This window comes from Thalassophryne amazonica, chromosome 5, assembly GCF_902500255.1.
Source record: "Thalassophryne amazonica chromosome 5, fThaAma1.1, whole genome shotgun sequence".
NCBI classification, from domain to species: Eukaryota; Metazoa; Chordata; class Actinopteri; order Batrachoidiformes; family Batrachoididae; genus Thalassophryne; species Thalassophryne amazonica.
The window spans coordinates 93,404,669-93,421,226 of record NC_047107.1 but is presented as its reverse complement, the minus strand read 5'-3'; the positions used below and the strand labels follow the sequence as shown (position 1 = coordinate 93,421,226).

Sequence of the window (16,558 nt, the reverse complement as noted above, 5' to 3'; positions counted from 1 at the left end):
CTGATGCAGCAAATCCATTTGTTCAGCTATCAGTCAGTATTTAAAATGTCTTAAACTAAGAATTGTGATGGCAACATGAAGTTCATTTTTTTTTCTGTGAAGGAATCAGAAATGAAATAGTTGTGAAGTCACTGAATTTGCTGGTAGGGTCATCTGTATTCTAATTTCTTGTCGTTCTTTGTTACTTATTCTTTTTATTTGGGATTATATACAGTGACCTCATACACAAGCACAACTGATAATATTCTGTTATCTTGCAAACAGAATTTCTGTAAACAATTTGAACACTCATGAATATTTATTGACTGATCTCTTTAATGACTTAATGGTTTCAACTGCTCAATGAGTATTAGTGTTATTTAGAATTTCTTTGGATTGATGCTATCTACTTATTTGATCCACAGAGTCTGTGAATGAAGGCAAAGAGAAGAGAACGCCAAGCCCTGTAGCAGAGAAGCCAGAAGCGGTCCCTAATGATGATGATGCAGGGGAGTACACATCTCTGAAAGACACCAGCATCACTAAAACAGAAGGAAGTGAGCAGCTCCTCCTAAAGGCATCTGACAGTGAAGGCTCCACCAGTGGCTCTGAGTCTACAACGGCAGCTCTCTACGCCCGCATTGCTCGCCTTTCAAAACAGTCCAAGGAGGACGAAGCCAACATCAAGGATGGAGATGGCACTCCTACCCCAGAATCCAAGCGAAATGGAAAGCCACCACCTTCACCTGGAAAACCTAAGCCTCGTCCACCAGACCCATCCACTAAGCCCAAGGTGTCATGGATCCATGGAAATACAATAGGGTCTCCACAGACAGAGCAGCAAGGGCAAGCGGGGATGAAGTCACTGACAGTCCCCAACGAAAAGAAGAGGAGCTACAGCAATGGGTCAACCAGGAGCGAGGAGCGACACAAAATGAGGGAGAAGAGTCATGAGATGCAAAAGAAGCAGGAGGTGAAGGAAGCAAATGCCAATGGTTGCCCCAACAAGCACAAACCTCTGCGAGGAAAGAGGTCAAGAGAGGAGCACAGCAGTCCCAGTCATATGGAGCACATCAATGGTGTGGTGCAGAATGCCCTCAAAAAGATTAGTAACTTTCATAGTTCCTCCTCTGAGAAGAAGAGCTCTGAGAATCCAAGAGAGTCCCCTAAAGAACCACCAAAGAGTCCCAAGGTCATTCACCCTCATATGAACTCTGAGGCTGCCACACTCCTGGCTGCTCAGCTCAAAGAAAAAACCCAAAGTATCAACAGGAATGAGGGCACAGGCCTAACAAAGACCAATGGTCTATCAACACCCAAGAGCAACAGGGATAAGCCTGAACCTCCGCAGAAAGCTAAGAGGAACCCCTCCATTGGTGTGAACCAGCAGGGCTTCACCAAGCCCCTTTTGCCCACCTCGAGCAGCCTACAGAAGATGGTGGCACCCGTTACTACCGACCTTGGGACACCTGAAACCAAGAGCCCCGAGAAGCAGGACTTGAACGGCTCCAAGACAGGAGACCCGTTGTTGGATGCTACACCAAAGAAGACTCCCATTAAAAAGCCACCCAGAAAGAAAGGCAAAGAGGGTACTTTGGACATGTCAGAAAATAAAACACCCCAGCAAAAGACTGCCATTATGCCACCACAAATAGTAAAATAAATGTTTTAAAAGCAAATGTTCAAAGGTGTGATGGATTTTCAAGAGGCTAAAGCTAATCTTTTTGGGAACCACAGAGGTTTTTCATTAAAGGAATTTAAACATTTTTCCCAGATCTATGACTTCAGGACCAGTCAGAAAGAGAGAAATGTCTTTTGACCAATGGTAATATTGAGTCATATTGGTGAGTTGTATTATAATGACCTCTATACGCCATTGTATTACATTTTATGTTTTTTGTTTATTTTATTTTTTTTTTGTATAATTGCATATGTATCATTCTTATACCACAACCTGTGGCAAGGCTAGACACAAATATGAGAACTGTAGCCAGACATTTTCTACAATGGCACACAGACATAAGACAGTTTATTCATCTATGTCACTGCAATATGTCCACCACTATATTTATATATGAGTTACTTTTGAATTTACATACTTGTAATTTGCAATACCGTTTTTTTGTTTGTTTGTTTGTTTGTTTTGTTTAGTTTTTTTAGTTGCAGTGTTTTGTGTACGTTCTCCACGGGTACTACTGGTACTGAAAGTTGCAAGAAAATTCGATTGTCAGAAGTCTGCAAGTTATTATTTACCTGTTTCAATGGACAAACACACAAGGCACAAAATAATATTTAGCTCGAGCAAAGGTGTATGTAACAAGTCATGTGAATTTGATCAATCTCTTTTCTTAATGTCAAAGCTAGTCTTTGCAGATGAAGGCATGAACAGCAGCTTGTGTCATTGTATTAATTTACACGTTTCAGGTTGTTATATAGTTTTACCTGTTAAGCTTTTTTTGTTGAGATTTTTGTTTAATTTTTTTCCATCCCTATTTTTACAACCACATTTAGAATACTATTGTATGTCATGCTGTTGACCCCCAAAACGTGAATCTGCTGCAAATCGTGAATTATCCACAAACCATTAATGATACTTTACGCAAACCATGCATATCCGCGAACCGTTAATAATTTTGCTGCAAATCGTGAATAAATTATCCCACAAAACGTGAATGTAGGCCTTGCAAAATTTAAGTCACAAAACATGAATATCATTCATGATATGCATTTTCTCTCAGTATAAGTACTTTACGGTTTTCAGTGATGCAGAACAGTTACTTCAGGAAATCTTGATCGCAAACCCTTTCTCTGCAAAAATGTTTTTGTTTTTTTTCAGGGGGCCAGGGGTGTTGCTACATCTGATGAGGCGAGGAGCTGATCCCCGAGCGGACTTTCGCTTGTGGTGTCAAATGTCTGCTGGGGGGTGACCTGCCCTGGGGACAGTGGCAGGTGGGAAGCTTGACTGGGGTGGTACACCTGTCAAACGGTAATGCAGGTGTCCTATAAGGCAAACTCAGGGAGGACAGAAACCTCCTGTGGAGCAGAAGGGCAAAAGCTCGCTTGAGCTTGATTTTCAGCATGAATACAGACCGTAAAAGCGGGGCTTCACAATCCTTCTGACTTTTTAGGTTTTAAGTAGGAGGTGTCAGAAAAATTACCACAGGGATAACTGGCTTGTGGCGGCCAAGTGTTCATTGCGATGTCACTTTATGATGGCGACTCTTCCTATCATCATAAAGCAGAATTCACCAAGTGTTGGATTGTTCACCCACTAATAGGGAACATGGAAGATCCACTGCACTGCCGCACAATTTGTTGTGCCAGTGCGTCTCGCTTTGTCCCACTTAATGCCACAATATATAAAATAATAATTTCGTAGCTGATGATGCATTTGCTGTCAGAACTTGACTGATAAATCATTCTCTCATCGCTCCTAGAATCACAGAGAAATGATCTACAGCTGATGTTCATGCTTGTCATGTGCTGGAGAATGCATTTGCAATCTTGTCTCAAAGGTAATTTTTATATATATATATATATATATATATATATATATATATATATAAATGGATTGGTAAAACAGGTGCATTTTCATTCCTTCTTATGAGTTAGATAATGTACAGTATCTGTAAAGTTATGTTTATAATAGATGTAACATCTCGTTATAATCTCAATTTCAAGTTCAGATGAGCTGCGCGCAGTGACAGTGATGCGCACTGACAAGCAATGTTTTCGAATAGCTTGCACAATGTTCATGACTACGTCACAAAAATAAAGCATGCCAGAAGTTCACATTGTGTGACTTACATTTTGCAAGACTTGCATTAACATTTTGGGAGATTTTTTTTCAGTATTCACGTTTTGCAATTCACAGTTTGCTGATAACACTATGTAACAAATTTTTATTTTTGTTCTGTTCCTGGGTACACAGTGTGTTTTCCTAACCTGTTATGCCTTAAATAAATAGATAATAGCTGTTATTCCACAGAAACTTTGCTTCTGTGATCAGGACAATGATATTTTGAAATTTGTCTGTTTTCAAGAATATTCTTGATTCGCCTTCACTACTACTAAGTATTCTTCTAGGATATTCTTTAACTGTCCAGAATTTTGTAGAAGTTTCCAAAATTATCTAGAAATTTCAAGAAACTTTTAGAACTTTCTAGAACGTTTAAAAAAAAAAAATCAAAGTTTGTGCTGAATGTAGTCATTTTTCCATAGACTTTAGACATAAGCAGTTGAAATATAACACTTAGAAGCCAGGAACAAAAATTGTGTTACATAGTGTAATTCACGATTTGCAGCTGAATCACGTTTCTGCTCGCACGTCATTTTCAATTCATTGCTGGGCATTTGTGATGGGAAAAATACAATTTTTGGATTTACGCACATCATCTGTGAGCAAAAAAAAAAAAAAAAAAAAATTAAAGTTCATTGATATTTCCACTTACAAGAAGTTTGCAGACTGTGCTCTTTCTTACTGTATTTTTAATTTGGTCATCTAAACCACTAAACCAAAAATGTAATTCCAATATGTGTCGTCACTGTATTTCATTCTTGTAGAGTTTATTAATAATATGACAATCTCAAGCATCGTACCATCAAATAACCAACCCAGTTTCACGGCAATTCATGGTGCATTACGAAAACATACATTAATCTATGGGTTCGTGATAGGGCACGAAAACGGGGCACTTTTCGTGACGGGGGCACAATTTCATTTCGTGAAAGGGGCACGAAATGTGAGGTGACAGCGGGTTCTGGGGGGGTTAGGGTTAGGCTTAGGCGAGGGGACACACTTATGTTATGGTTAGAGTTATGAGGAGGGGGAGGATTATAAATAGCAAAATGAAAAAACTGTCAAGAAAATGGGACGGTTTTCGTGACGGGGGCATTGAAAAAATCGTGAGACTGGGCAGCAAATAACAGGTATAGTGCATTGGAAAATAGAATAGGCACTTAGAGAGTGCAACATGCCTTACACTTTTGGCGCTGACTCATACAAACTATTTCTTTGTGGTTCTGTGTGGCCATTACATTTGATCAGTTCTGTCTAAATTTGAACCAGTTTATCCTTAAGTCTCATTACTTTACTCATTCCATCCTACATTTTTAGTTCATACTGGCTTCAAACTGTTTGAGTTGAACAATTATAACCTTAGGTTTGACTTTTCAATTCAAGTAAGGTCAAATGTCATAACACCAAGAGAAAGATGACATACATTCAGGTCCATATGTATTTGGACAATGACACAATGCTTGTAATTTTGCCTATCTACGCCAGCACAGTGGAGTTGTAAAAGGCGTCCTTGTAGTGTCAAATTTCAGGTTTAATTCAAGAGGCTTAACAGCAATGTTCCATTAACCATTTAGGAATTACAGGATTTTTTTATTCACAGTCCCTACATTTTCAGAGGCCGTAAATGACTTATTTAAGTCTATGATCCAGTGTGTAATGCAAGCCAAATATACTGTAGTAGGTTAATAAACGATGCTGTCTAGCTTGATTAATACACTTTCGTATCTTCAGAGGTTCTGAATTAGATTGTTTCAAGTGTCTATGGATGAAAGGCTACATTGATTAGTTTGTAACTTTTGCCTAGTTCTAGTTAAGTATCCAGTGTTAGCTAGCTAAACTTAATGTTTGCCTTACGTAACATTAGCTAAGTAAAATTTGGTGAAGACACCCTGACTGTCGTTTTATAATTCGGAGAGAGTATATATCAATGTTCTCAACTGCAATCGGAATACAGGAAAGTTTCTAAATAAACTACAATTAGAAAACAGCTCTGTTACCAAATGAGACTGTCTCTATCTAAACACACATAATTTGAAGAAAACCTGGATTTGTAAGAGGAAGTGGAGCATTTTTTTGTTTGTTTTTAGCTATTTTTCATCACCATGGACAGCAACCTGTACATTTATTTCACAAAGCAATCCATAGATCGCTGCTGAGAAAGCCTGTACTTGCCACACTTGAACTACATCAGTGCAGTCCCTACTTGGTTTAATTACATTGTCAATACACAAATGCAGTAGTTACTAATTTCTTATTAAGTTGTTACTGCATCTTGATTCAACCATGTTCTCACAACACAGTTTTTGAACATGTCCAACGTTCGACCACATCTTCCACATTATACAAGTTTTTACTGCATCCACCCAGTTTTTTTGGCGAATGCAATGGAAACATGCCTGAGCGTAATGGGGGATTAAGTAATCAGGAATTGATATTGTTAAATCTTTTATGGAAATTCTATTCAATTTATTGAATAGTATCCTTGTCTGGCAAACAAATGTTGCACTATCTTGTCCTTTTTGGTCTTTTAATTTTATATAAGAGAAATAGGTCAACATGGGTGTGCCAAGTTTCTTTTACGTAAGACCAGTAATTTGCTAAAGCTACAATATGTGAGAATTGTGTGGAAAAACCTCTTTTACAACAGTTCAGCACAGCATTCAGAGCAGTATATTGGCTGCATATGCTGATTTAATGCAGTAAGCAGTGTGCTTTACCTTTGTGAGCGGTACCAGTGCCTTGTGGAATGGTTTGCAAAGAAAGCTATGTTTGCTAAATGTCTTTGTCAACTGGTACAGTATTGTGATTTATTCATCTGAAAAATCAAATATGGGATCAAAATACTTCAACTGCAGTGTCACATTTGTTAGGTTTTTTTTTTTCTTTTACGGGTGGATAGTGGATGATGACACTGTATAGTCAGAATTGTCACCGATGTTAAAGGATGCAGCAGTTTAAACATGAACTTTAAATTTACATCTCATTTGAAATATTGTTGTGGTTAGATTTCTATTTATATATTAAGGTACTACAGATTTCACTTTTTCCCCATTATTGTCAACTTGTATACATTGTGTACTTTTTATTGTCTTTGTAAGCTGTGCTTATATGACCTTTACAGTTCCTCTGTTTTCTTGGTGTTTTTTAATTGTCTTTTATGTTGGATTTTCTTTTTTGTATGTTGCTTATTTTGGGCTCTGAATCAAGCTTACAATATGAATATTTTCCTCTTGTAAAGTTTACCATGACTTTGTAATTGTTCTTTGTTGAGGTTCTGATGTGTGTAACACTTAACTTCATGACGCAGAGTGTAATTATATGGCATTAACACCCAAACAGGGGATTGGTAACTTTTGAGTTCTCTCCAGTTGTTGTTATAGGTTTCATTAAAATAAATAAATAAATCACTCATATGGAAAGGATTGTACAATACTACTATGACTGCATATACCTAAAACCATAATGTTGTGTAATGAAGTGGAAATATCTGACTGTTGTGTCCCTGTTTAATTGTAAAGAAGGGCTTGCAAAACATGAAGACTATAAAGTGTATTTTGCCTGCTGTAGTTCGTTTTTACTGACTTTGATTACCTTTTAAATCAGTGCCATGGTATTGACATCTTTGGAACTGGAAAAACAAACAAACAAAAAACAAAACAAAAAAAAAAAAAACACAACCTATGTAGCCACAGGCAATCCAGAACATTAAAACTCTTCTTTTAATTAAATTATGACATTCATCCTATGTTAATTTACTCTGATTATGATCTTTCCTATGCAGCCAGGGTGTAGAGGGGGTCTGGTTTGGGAACCACAGAATCTCGTCTCTGCTGTTTGCGGATGATGTGGTTCTGTTGGCTTCGTCAAATCAGGACCTTCAGCGTGCACTGGGGCAGTTTGCAGCCGAGTGTGAAGCGTCTGGGATGAAGATCAGCACCTCCAAATCCGAGGCCATGGTTCTTGACCGGAAAAAGGTGCTTTGCCCTCTTCAGGTTGGTGGCGTGTCCTTGCCTCAAGTGGAGGAGTTTAAGTATCTCGGGGTCTTGTTCACGAGTGAGGGATGGATGGAGCGTGAGATCGATAGACGGATCGGTGCAGCATCTGCGGTGATGCAGTCACTGTATTGGACCGTCGTGGTGAAGAGAGAGCTGAGTAGGGGGGCAGATTTACTGATCGATCTACATTCCGATCCTTACCTATGGTCATGAGATTTGGCTCATGACCGAAAGAACGAGATCGCGAGTACAAGTGGCCGAGATGAGTTTCCGCAGGGTGGCTGGGCGCTCCCTTAGAGATAGGGTGAGGAGCTCGGTCACTCGGGAGGAGCTCGGAGTCGAGCTGCTGCTCCTCCATGTCGAAAGGAGTCAGTTGAGGTGGCTCTTTTCCAGGGGGCATCTTTTCTGGATGCCCCCTGGACGCCTTGCTGGAGAGGTGTTCCGGGCACGTCCCATTGGGAGGAGGCCCCGGGGAAGACCCAGGACACGCTGGAGGGACTACAGCTCTCGGCTGGCTTGGTAACACCTTGGGGTTCCCCCGGAGGAGCTGGGGGAGGTGTGTGTGGATCGGGAGGTCTGGGCGGCTTTGCTTGAGCTGCTGCCCCCGCGACCCGACTCCAGATAAAGTGGAAGAAAATGGATGGATGGATGGATGTTCTTTCCTGTTGGGCTATTAACTGGGGAGTTGGGATCACCCCTTTGTACCCAGGCCTGCACTCCAGAACAAAAACCAAACTAACTTTTTAATTTTTATATAAAAAAAAATACAATCAGAATGATAAGCTAAGTAAATGATCCATAAATAAAATGCAACACTTTATCATCATTATTTAAATGTATTCATGATGTAAAGCAGTGGCTGCCCCAAAACATTTTTTACCTGAATGATGGTCAAGATTTTGGGAGTGGTATTTGACAGCTGTTTGAGGTTTGATCAACAGATAAATTCTTTTTTTGTGCTTGTTTTGAAGGCTATTAATGGCCTCACGTCTTCCTACCTCTCTGAAATTTTAACTCTCCGCACTTAACAGTAGGACATTACAGGGGTCTGGTCAGCATTGCTTAGATGTTCTCAGGTCAAAATGCAAACTCTGGGGTGATCGTGCTTTTGTGGTCGCTGGCCCTAGACTGTGGAACAAGTTACCTCCTGATTTATGAACTATTTCTAACCCAACACTAAATCTAACCCAACACTAAATCAAAGTTTTGTTTTTTTTAAACTGGCTTTTAATACCTAATGCTGCTGTGACATGTTTTGTTTTTATGTGCCGTTTTAACTTTATTGGATGTTTGTTTTGCTTTTAGTGAATCTTTGATTTTAATGTAAAGCACTTTGGACACCCTCTGGCTGCTGTAAAGTGCTTTATGAATGTTGCTTGATTGATTGATTGAAATAAAACTGACCTTAAGCCAGACATTAAATACGGTGTTCAAAACGATCACCAAAATAGGATTTATTTTCATTAAAACAGTCAGTGACATACTTAATTTTTGAAAATATTCCATGAGAATATAATAAATTTGTTTGTGCCTATAATTTCATTCACAAATGTTAAAAATGTAATCTAAAATGTCTGCTGAAGGGCCGCTTTTCCATTAAAATGCTCCTAAAATACATCACAGCAAGAAACTAGAATTAATAAAATCAGAAGATCATATTTTGGTGGCCAGTTTGAACACCAATTTGAATATCTCTCTTGAGGCCAGTTTTTGTTTTTGAGAGCATCCTCTCCTTTTTTAAGTAGCCGTCTAAGGATCCTAAAAAAAGTTGGTTTGGTTTTGTTCTTGGGGCTGATATAAAAGGGGGTGGTCCTCATTCCCTTACTATAGGACTTCTCAGCATCTCACTACCAATCCACAATCAACAACAATAATGTGATTAGAAGAATGTTTTAAGTAATAAATCACACATCTAAAGCTGTTCTCTTGAAAATATGCAAGAGCTGATAGATATTTGACACTTTCCTGTGATTGTGGGTCACTCTCTCGTGAATGAGGCAGGAGCTCTACAGTCACTCTTTCACATCGGCTCTTCAAAGGGCTTCTGGGAGCCAGGGGACAGTGTGTTTGGATCCTTCAGGAAGTGGGACAAGCAGTGCTTTCATGAGGAGAAACAATGGAAACTCTGTGCAACAGTTAATCACGCGCTATATGTGTCCTCTTTTGGCAAGGGCAGGAGGGATATAGCCAGGATTTGGCTACAAGGCAGTAAAGGAGGATGAATGGATGGATGTGAGGATGGATGGAGAGATCATGTGATGGTTAATTGGAACCAGAAGGCAATGCGGCTTTGTCTAGGATTTTTCGGTCTTGACACGGTGTGCTTCTAAAATCGCACATGCATGAAAGTACTGATTCGCAGGAAATGATGAATTGTTACATATTCCATAGACTGTACTGCTCATCTTGAATATGCGACTCTTATACACTTGTAGTACCTTGGTAGTATCAGGTTGGACCTCCTTTTGCCTTCAGAACTGGTTTAATTCTTTGTGGCATTGTTTCCACAATGTGTTGGAAACAGTCCTCAGAGATGTTGGTCCATATTGACATGATAGCATCACGCAGTCGCCCATTCAATCACTCTACCCATTCTCCTCAGACCTCTGACATCAACAAGGCATTTTCATCCACACAACTGCTGCTCACTGGATATCTTCTCTTTTTTGGACCATTCTCTGTAAACCCTAGAGATGGTTGTGTGTGAAAATCACAGTAGATCAGTAGTTTCTGAAATACTCAGACCAGTCCAACTGGCACCAACAATCATACCACATTCAAAGTCACTTAAATCTCCTTTCTTTCCAAATTTGATGCTTGGTTTGAATTTCAGCAAGTCGTCTTCTATAATGCTAAAGTATTTAAATAAAGTTTCAGAAATTTCTTCTTCAAGTGGTCTGCAATTGATGTTTTCTGTCCAGCTGATAGATTTTTTTAAAGTAACTTTATTTCCATAAGTTCTACTATTATCTTTGTGTCTGCTTGTCTAATATTAAAACAAATTATGAATATTACAAATTATGAACATGCTAGCTAGTGTAGGAGCTAGGAACCTGCACCAGGGGCCTTTTCCACAGAATGCCAATGTTCTAACCACCAACTAGACGGCTGTATTGGGATTGGGTCATGCCGGGTCCCGCGGGACCCAAGGCAAAACTTGCGGGAGCGGGTGGTCCGCACCTCGCTGCAGACGGGAGCAGGCAGCTAAAAATAAACACTGCAGGAATAGAAGCAACAAGATGACTCAGTCAACAAAGGAAAATAGTGTAAAGTATTCATGTCCACACACTACTTTCATCTTAAATAATTTAACAGGAGCAGTGGACATTACAGGAGTGAACAGAGAGACACAGCGGAGTGCAGTGAGTCTGTGTCTCTCTCTCTGTGTCACAGTAACTGAACTGTCACATGAAACTGTCTTTAAACTGAAAACAACCAAATAGTAACTCTATTCCTGATCAGTACATCAAAGATATACAGGCCAGGGATTCAAAGAAACAAACAATCCCATGAATTTCTTTATCTAACAATGCATCTCTATTATTGTGTGCTCAGCGTTTCCCGGGTGCGGGCGGGAATGGTCAGAATTTCAGTGAGAGCAGGAAGAAGAATAGAGTCCCATGCAGGGCTCTACCACCAACCCACCACACTCCACACCTTGGTCATGTAGAACCACGCTTGTTTGGTAACTTGTCAGTTGTGGTAGTTAACTTAGCAAGATTAGGTGGATTATTTCCTCAGTAATCATGGATTAGCTGCACCTAACTTCATCAAGCTACTGATAGCTGCTAAAGTGATAGCACTGTTAACATATATAATTAAATAGCACAAACATTTCACTCAATGGAAATACTAGTGCACAATGCTTTTACATAATCTGTTAGGACAATTACCCAGCAATCCATATTATTATACATACCTCCCGCCAATCAAAATGACTATGCCCCAATTATGCATAACTTTATATCTGTTATAAAAAACAAATTAATCACTAACCACCCATCCATATCTGTGCACTCGTCATGGAGGGGGAAACTAGCTATAGAGGCCAAAACCATTTTTTGTACCAGTCTGTAAATATGCTCATTTGAGCTTGACAGAAATTTAACCTGCTCCCTTTTGGAGATAGCCTCAAGTGGCCAGATAAAGAACTACAACATTTCTTCTCCTCGGTGTACCTTGTTTTGGAAGGGCAGAGATTGCCGATTGATTGCAGCACACAAAGCAGTTATGCCAGATGAACACCACTCATCTTCAACCGCTTGCCTGGGATCGGGTTGTGGGGGCAACAGCTCCAGCAGGGGACCACAGACTTGCCTTTCCCGGGCCACATTGACCACCTCTGACTGGGGGATCCCAAGGCATTTCCATTCCAGTGTGGAAATATCATCTCTCCACCTGTTCCTGGGTCTTCCCCGGGGTCTCCTCCCATATGGTTGTGGCTGGAACGCCTCCCTAGGGAGATGCCAAGGGGGCATCCTTACCAGATGCCCGAACCACCTCAGCTGGCTCCTTTCAACGCGAAGGAGCAACGGCTCTACTCCAAGCTCCCCACGGATGGCCGAACTTCTCACCCTATCTCTAAGGGAGACACCAGCCACCCTCCTAAGGAAGCCCATTTTGGCCGCTTGTACCCGCAATCTAGTTGTTTTGGTTATGACCCAACCCTCATGACCATAGGTGAGAGTAGGAACAAAGACTGACCAGTAGATCAAGAGCTTCGCGTTTTGGCTCAGCTTCCTTTTTGCCACAACAGTAAGGTAGAGCGAATGCAGTACCGCCCCTGCTGCGCCAATTCTCCAGCCAGTATCACGCTCCATTGTCCCCTCACTCCTGATCAAGACCCTGAGGTACTTGAACTCCTTCACTTGGGGCAAGACCGCATTCCCTACCCAGAGTAGGCAATCTATCAGTTTCCTACTGAGAACCATGGTCTCAGATTTAGAGGTGCTGATACTCAACCCAGCCGCTTCACACTCACCTGTGAACCGATACAGTGACTGTTGGAGGTCACAGGCTGATGAAGCCAACAGGACCACATCATCTGCAAAATGCAGTGATGAGACCCTGAGCCCACCAAACAAAATCCTCCTCCCCCGGCTACACCTCTATATACTGCCTATGATTATATCAAACTGGATTGGCAACAAGGCGCAGCCCTAGCTGAGGCCAACCCCCACCGGAAACGAGTCCAACTTACTGCCGAGCACCTAAACACAGCCCTCACTTTTGAGTACAGAGATTGGATGGCCATGAGAAGGGACCCCCTCGCTCCATACAGCACCTCCCAACAGTATCTCCCGGGGTACCCGATCATATGCCTTCTCCAAGTCCACAAAACACATGTACACTGGATGGGCATACTCCCAGGCCCCCTCCAAGATCCTTGTTAGAGTGAAGAGCTGGTCGGTTGTTCCATGACAAGAATGGAACCTGCATTGTTCCTCTTCAATCACACATTTGACTATTGGTCTACTCCAGCACCCCTGAGTATACTTTACCAGGAAGGCTGAGTAGTGTGATGCCCCTGTAGTTGGTACACACTCTCTGGTCTGAAAACCTCTTAATGTACCTTAAAAAATATAACATACAGCAGATCCACCTGCTTGGGTTAGGCCCATCTCAAAGTCCAGCTGACACTTTTCACACCGCAAAGTAATGGGAGTTAAAAGTCCTAGTATTCACAAAGGCGTTAAACCTACTGTCATGGCAACGCCCAGTGTTTTATCTTTTGCACCAGATGATTCTCACTCGGCCTGTCTGTGCAGATCCATTTCTTCAACAGAAACCTCTCCATGTCTTTCACTTTCATCTCTTTAACTGCATTTGCCTTGTACTCTGGCACTTTGGCAGGTGACACACTAATGATTTTGTGATATGCCTATGAAACACCCATGAGTAGCGAACCAGATAAACCCACCCCCTTTTTGCTTTTTATCCACCTTTTTGCTCCGTCCACCTCAAAATCAGGCCCTGAGAGTTCTTCTTCTTCAAGAAAAGCAACAAGTGTAGATACCTTCATATATGCTTAGATATATCCTGACCTGGATGACATGAGTATGTATTTCACGTGCAGTGGGATTCATCCTGAAAGCTAATGATTGTTTCAGTGCGACGGTAAGAGAATCCAATCTTCTGAATAATTTTGCCTCTAGACAATAAGGGCCTGCTTGTGAATCAGGATTTCATTTTGTTAATCTTGTTTTGCAGGCAGTGTATGATGTCACCAACTATTGCTCCTTTCTTTAACGGACTGCTAATGAAATCCACAGTGAAAGCCATACACATTCTTTGGCATGTGACAGCGTCTCAGTGCATCTTCGGTGTCAGAGAAGAATGTTGACACAACTGGCTGCATCTGCCCGTCGTCAACTTGCAGATGGAGAAGATTCCCAGCTGAGGTTATAACACGTGCTCTGGCTTTTTTATCATCGGCATGTTGCGGAAGGACACGTCTTAAAACTATGCATTGTATGTCTCTTCTGCCCAGCAGTTCAGGATAAACTGCAGACTGGGCATGCGTACTTGGGGTTAAATGATGTCTGAATGTGGCTGCCTTCTGATGGGAAGGACCTGTGTGTGTGAGATGAGGGCACTTGGTCTTCTTGTAGCCTCTTTGTAGTTGCCTATGAGTTATATTTTTCTTAATTTAATGACTCAGTATTGAAGGCTGATGTGTGAAACATAAATTCAGTACAACACAAATGAAAACAAAGGAACGACTGTGCCGAACAGCGCAGAGCGTGATCAACATGTCAGGGTTCGGAGTGTGGGAAGGGGTTTCGATGACGTGTCGGCTGCCAGTCTAAACATGACTTGGAGCTGAGGCGATCACCTTGTGCCAAGTCTGTAGAAACAGCAAGGCTTGAAACTTTAGGCTGTATGAGTCAGTCAAAAGACCTGGACTTAGAAAACCTATTCCAGTCCTTGTGTTTCCATGGTGATGGGAACAGATTGGAGCCACATCTGGTAGCCATTTCAGTCCCTGCGAGCAGAGGAAGAAGAAATTTATGAGTGAGGGGGAAAAAGACAAATATTTTCTGCAATGCAAAGCAGAAAGAAAGTCGAGTCGAGTTACACCTAAAAGAGGATGGGAATATTAATTTGACTGTCGTCTGATTTTTTCGATCCTTGTGTTAATGGATAAGCTTTCTTTACCTTGTCTCAACCTCACTGTGAAGCACTGTAACCCTTCAGATGAACATTAGCAATAAAGATTATGATTTAAAAACCTTTTTTTGTTTAAATCGCTTTGATTTTGCATTAAATGTCACCAACTTTGCACATTTCATTACTTTAAATCAAAACGTCAACACAAAAGTTTGAAGACATGATGGGTCCAGATATTGTTCAAGTTGACTGTTTGACATAAATCACTACAGTATTATTTTCTAAATTACACTACAAAAAGTTCTGAATATGTTCTGTTGGCTCCTTATCCATGTGAACTTTCTGTCTGCTAGAAACGCTGTCTAATTGCAGTCCTCCGTACGCGTTAAAATTTTTTTTCTCAGCTGTGTGGAAATGCCGTAACTATGAAATGACATTTACTGGAAATGGAGCTGGTGATTTCCTTCAGCCAAAACCACTTAAAGTTGAGTTCGGTGAGCAACCAGAGGAGAGAAATAGTGCCTGTATCACGTGTGTTTATAGGTTTCCAATGACATTCTGCTCACTGTGTGATTTAACACTGTTATTATAAAGCCCTGAAACTCCCTCGCAGTGGCACAGAGTTAAAATAGACTGCCGCTATAATGCACAAATTAAGAACAACCACGCAATGAGCCAAACTCCCAACCAGAGGCTCAGAGGAGCTGCTGGGGATATGCTGTAAGTAGGTCAAAAGAGCTGCTCCACTGAACGGAACCGCTTTAACATGTTTATTTATTTTTTTTATTTATGGAGTTGCACAAGCAGGAAAAAAGTTACATTTAGACAGAAGCAAAAGTTGTGCAGGAGGGATAAGAGGCTGCAGGAGTAATACAACAAATTCTCCCAGGATGCCTCAATAACCTTTTTATTCAGGTGAAAACAGAAGAAACTAGGGAGCTCTGAGAGCACATATCTCTGCCAAATGTTAGCATGACTACGCACAAACTACAAAACCGATTTTCCTGAAACTTGAACAAAGGGTGTGGTATGTGTCAAGGAAGAAACCATTAACTTTTGGAACGAGAATCAGCATCGAATTTATTGTCAAGTTCTCACATGCAATGAATTTGACCTGGTGTCATTGGTGCATAAACAACAATAAAAAGAAAGGGGAAAAATTACTTCTGTAAGACATAATTGGTGCATAAACAACAATCAAAAGAAAAGGAAAAAATACTTCTGTAAGAAGTAAATGAGTAAAAAAAGACAAACAAATAGGCATAAATATGTTCGCTGTCAAATAAATGTAAATGTAATAGTGGAATGTGGCTGTGCAAATGAATGCAGATGTACAGTATCTTTCAGTGCAGGGATGATCAATCTGTACTTCATGGGGGGGGGGGGGGGGGGGCGCACAGGGTAAATTGGGGTCTCTGACATTATTTATAATTCTAGCTGCAGACTTGTACTTGATTTAAAAAAAAAAAGATCTGGAAATCTCTATAACAGAAAACATTACCACCTTAGCAGAAGTAACAACAACAAAAATTTTTTTTAAATAAATTACATACACATCACAAAAAAATAGGTTCATCTTGGATATTAACCAGTGACCTAAGGAGGCAACTGGATGTCTTTGGTACTTAGTCTCTTTAGGATCTACTGGAATGACTTTGTGTCAAATGAACAGTCA

General features: G+C 40.7%; 2 protein-coding genes across 2 annotated transcripts in view; both read left to right on the top strand.

Moving 5' to 3' along the window:
• The window catches only part of scarf2 (scavenger receptor class F, member 2), a 67,973-nt gene extending 64,484 nt beyond the window's left edge, over positions 1-3,489 (top strand). The window contains exons 12-13 of the mRNA XM_034170901.1: positions 405-2,103; positions 2,140-3,489. Coding sequence (XP_034026792.1) covers positions 405-1,642 — 1,238 coding nt within the window. The 3' untranslated portion in view covers positions 1,643-2,103; positions 2,140-3,489. The remainder of the gene's footprint in view (positions 1-404; positions 2,104-2,139) is intronic.
• Positions 3,490-11,939: 8,450 nt separating this feature from the next.
• selenoe (selenoprotein e) overlaps positions 11,940-16,558 on the top strand; it is a 32,022-nt gene continuing 27,403 nt past the window's right edge. Inside the window, exon 1 of the mRNA XM_034170899.1 lies at positions 11,940-11,945. The gene's annotated coding sequence lies outside the window, so the exon portion shown is untranslated. The remainder of the gene's footprint in view (positions 11,946-16,558) is intronic.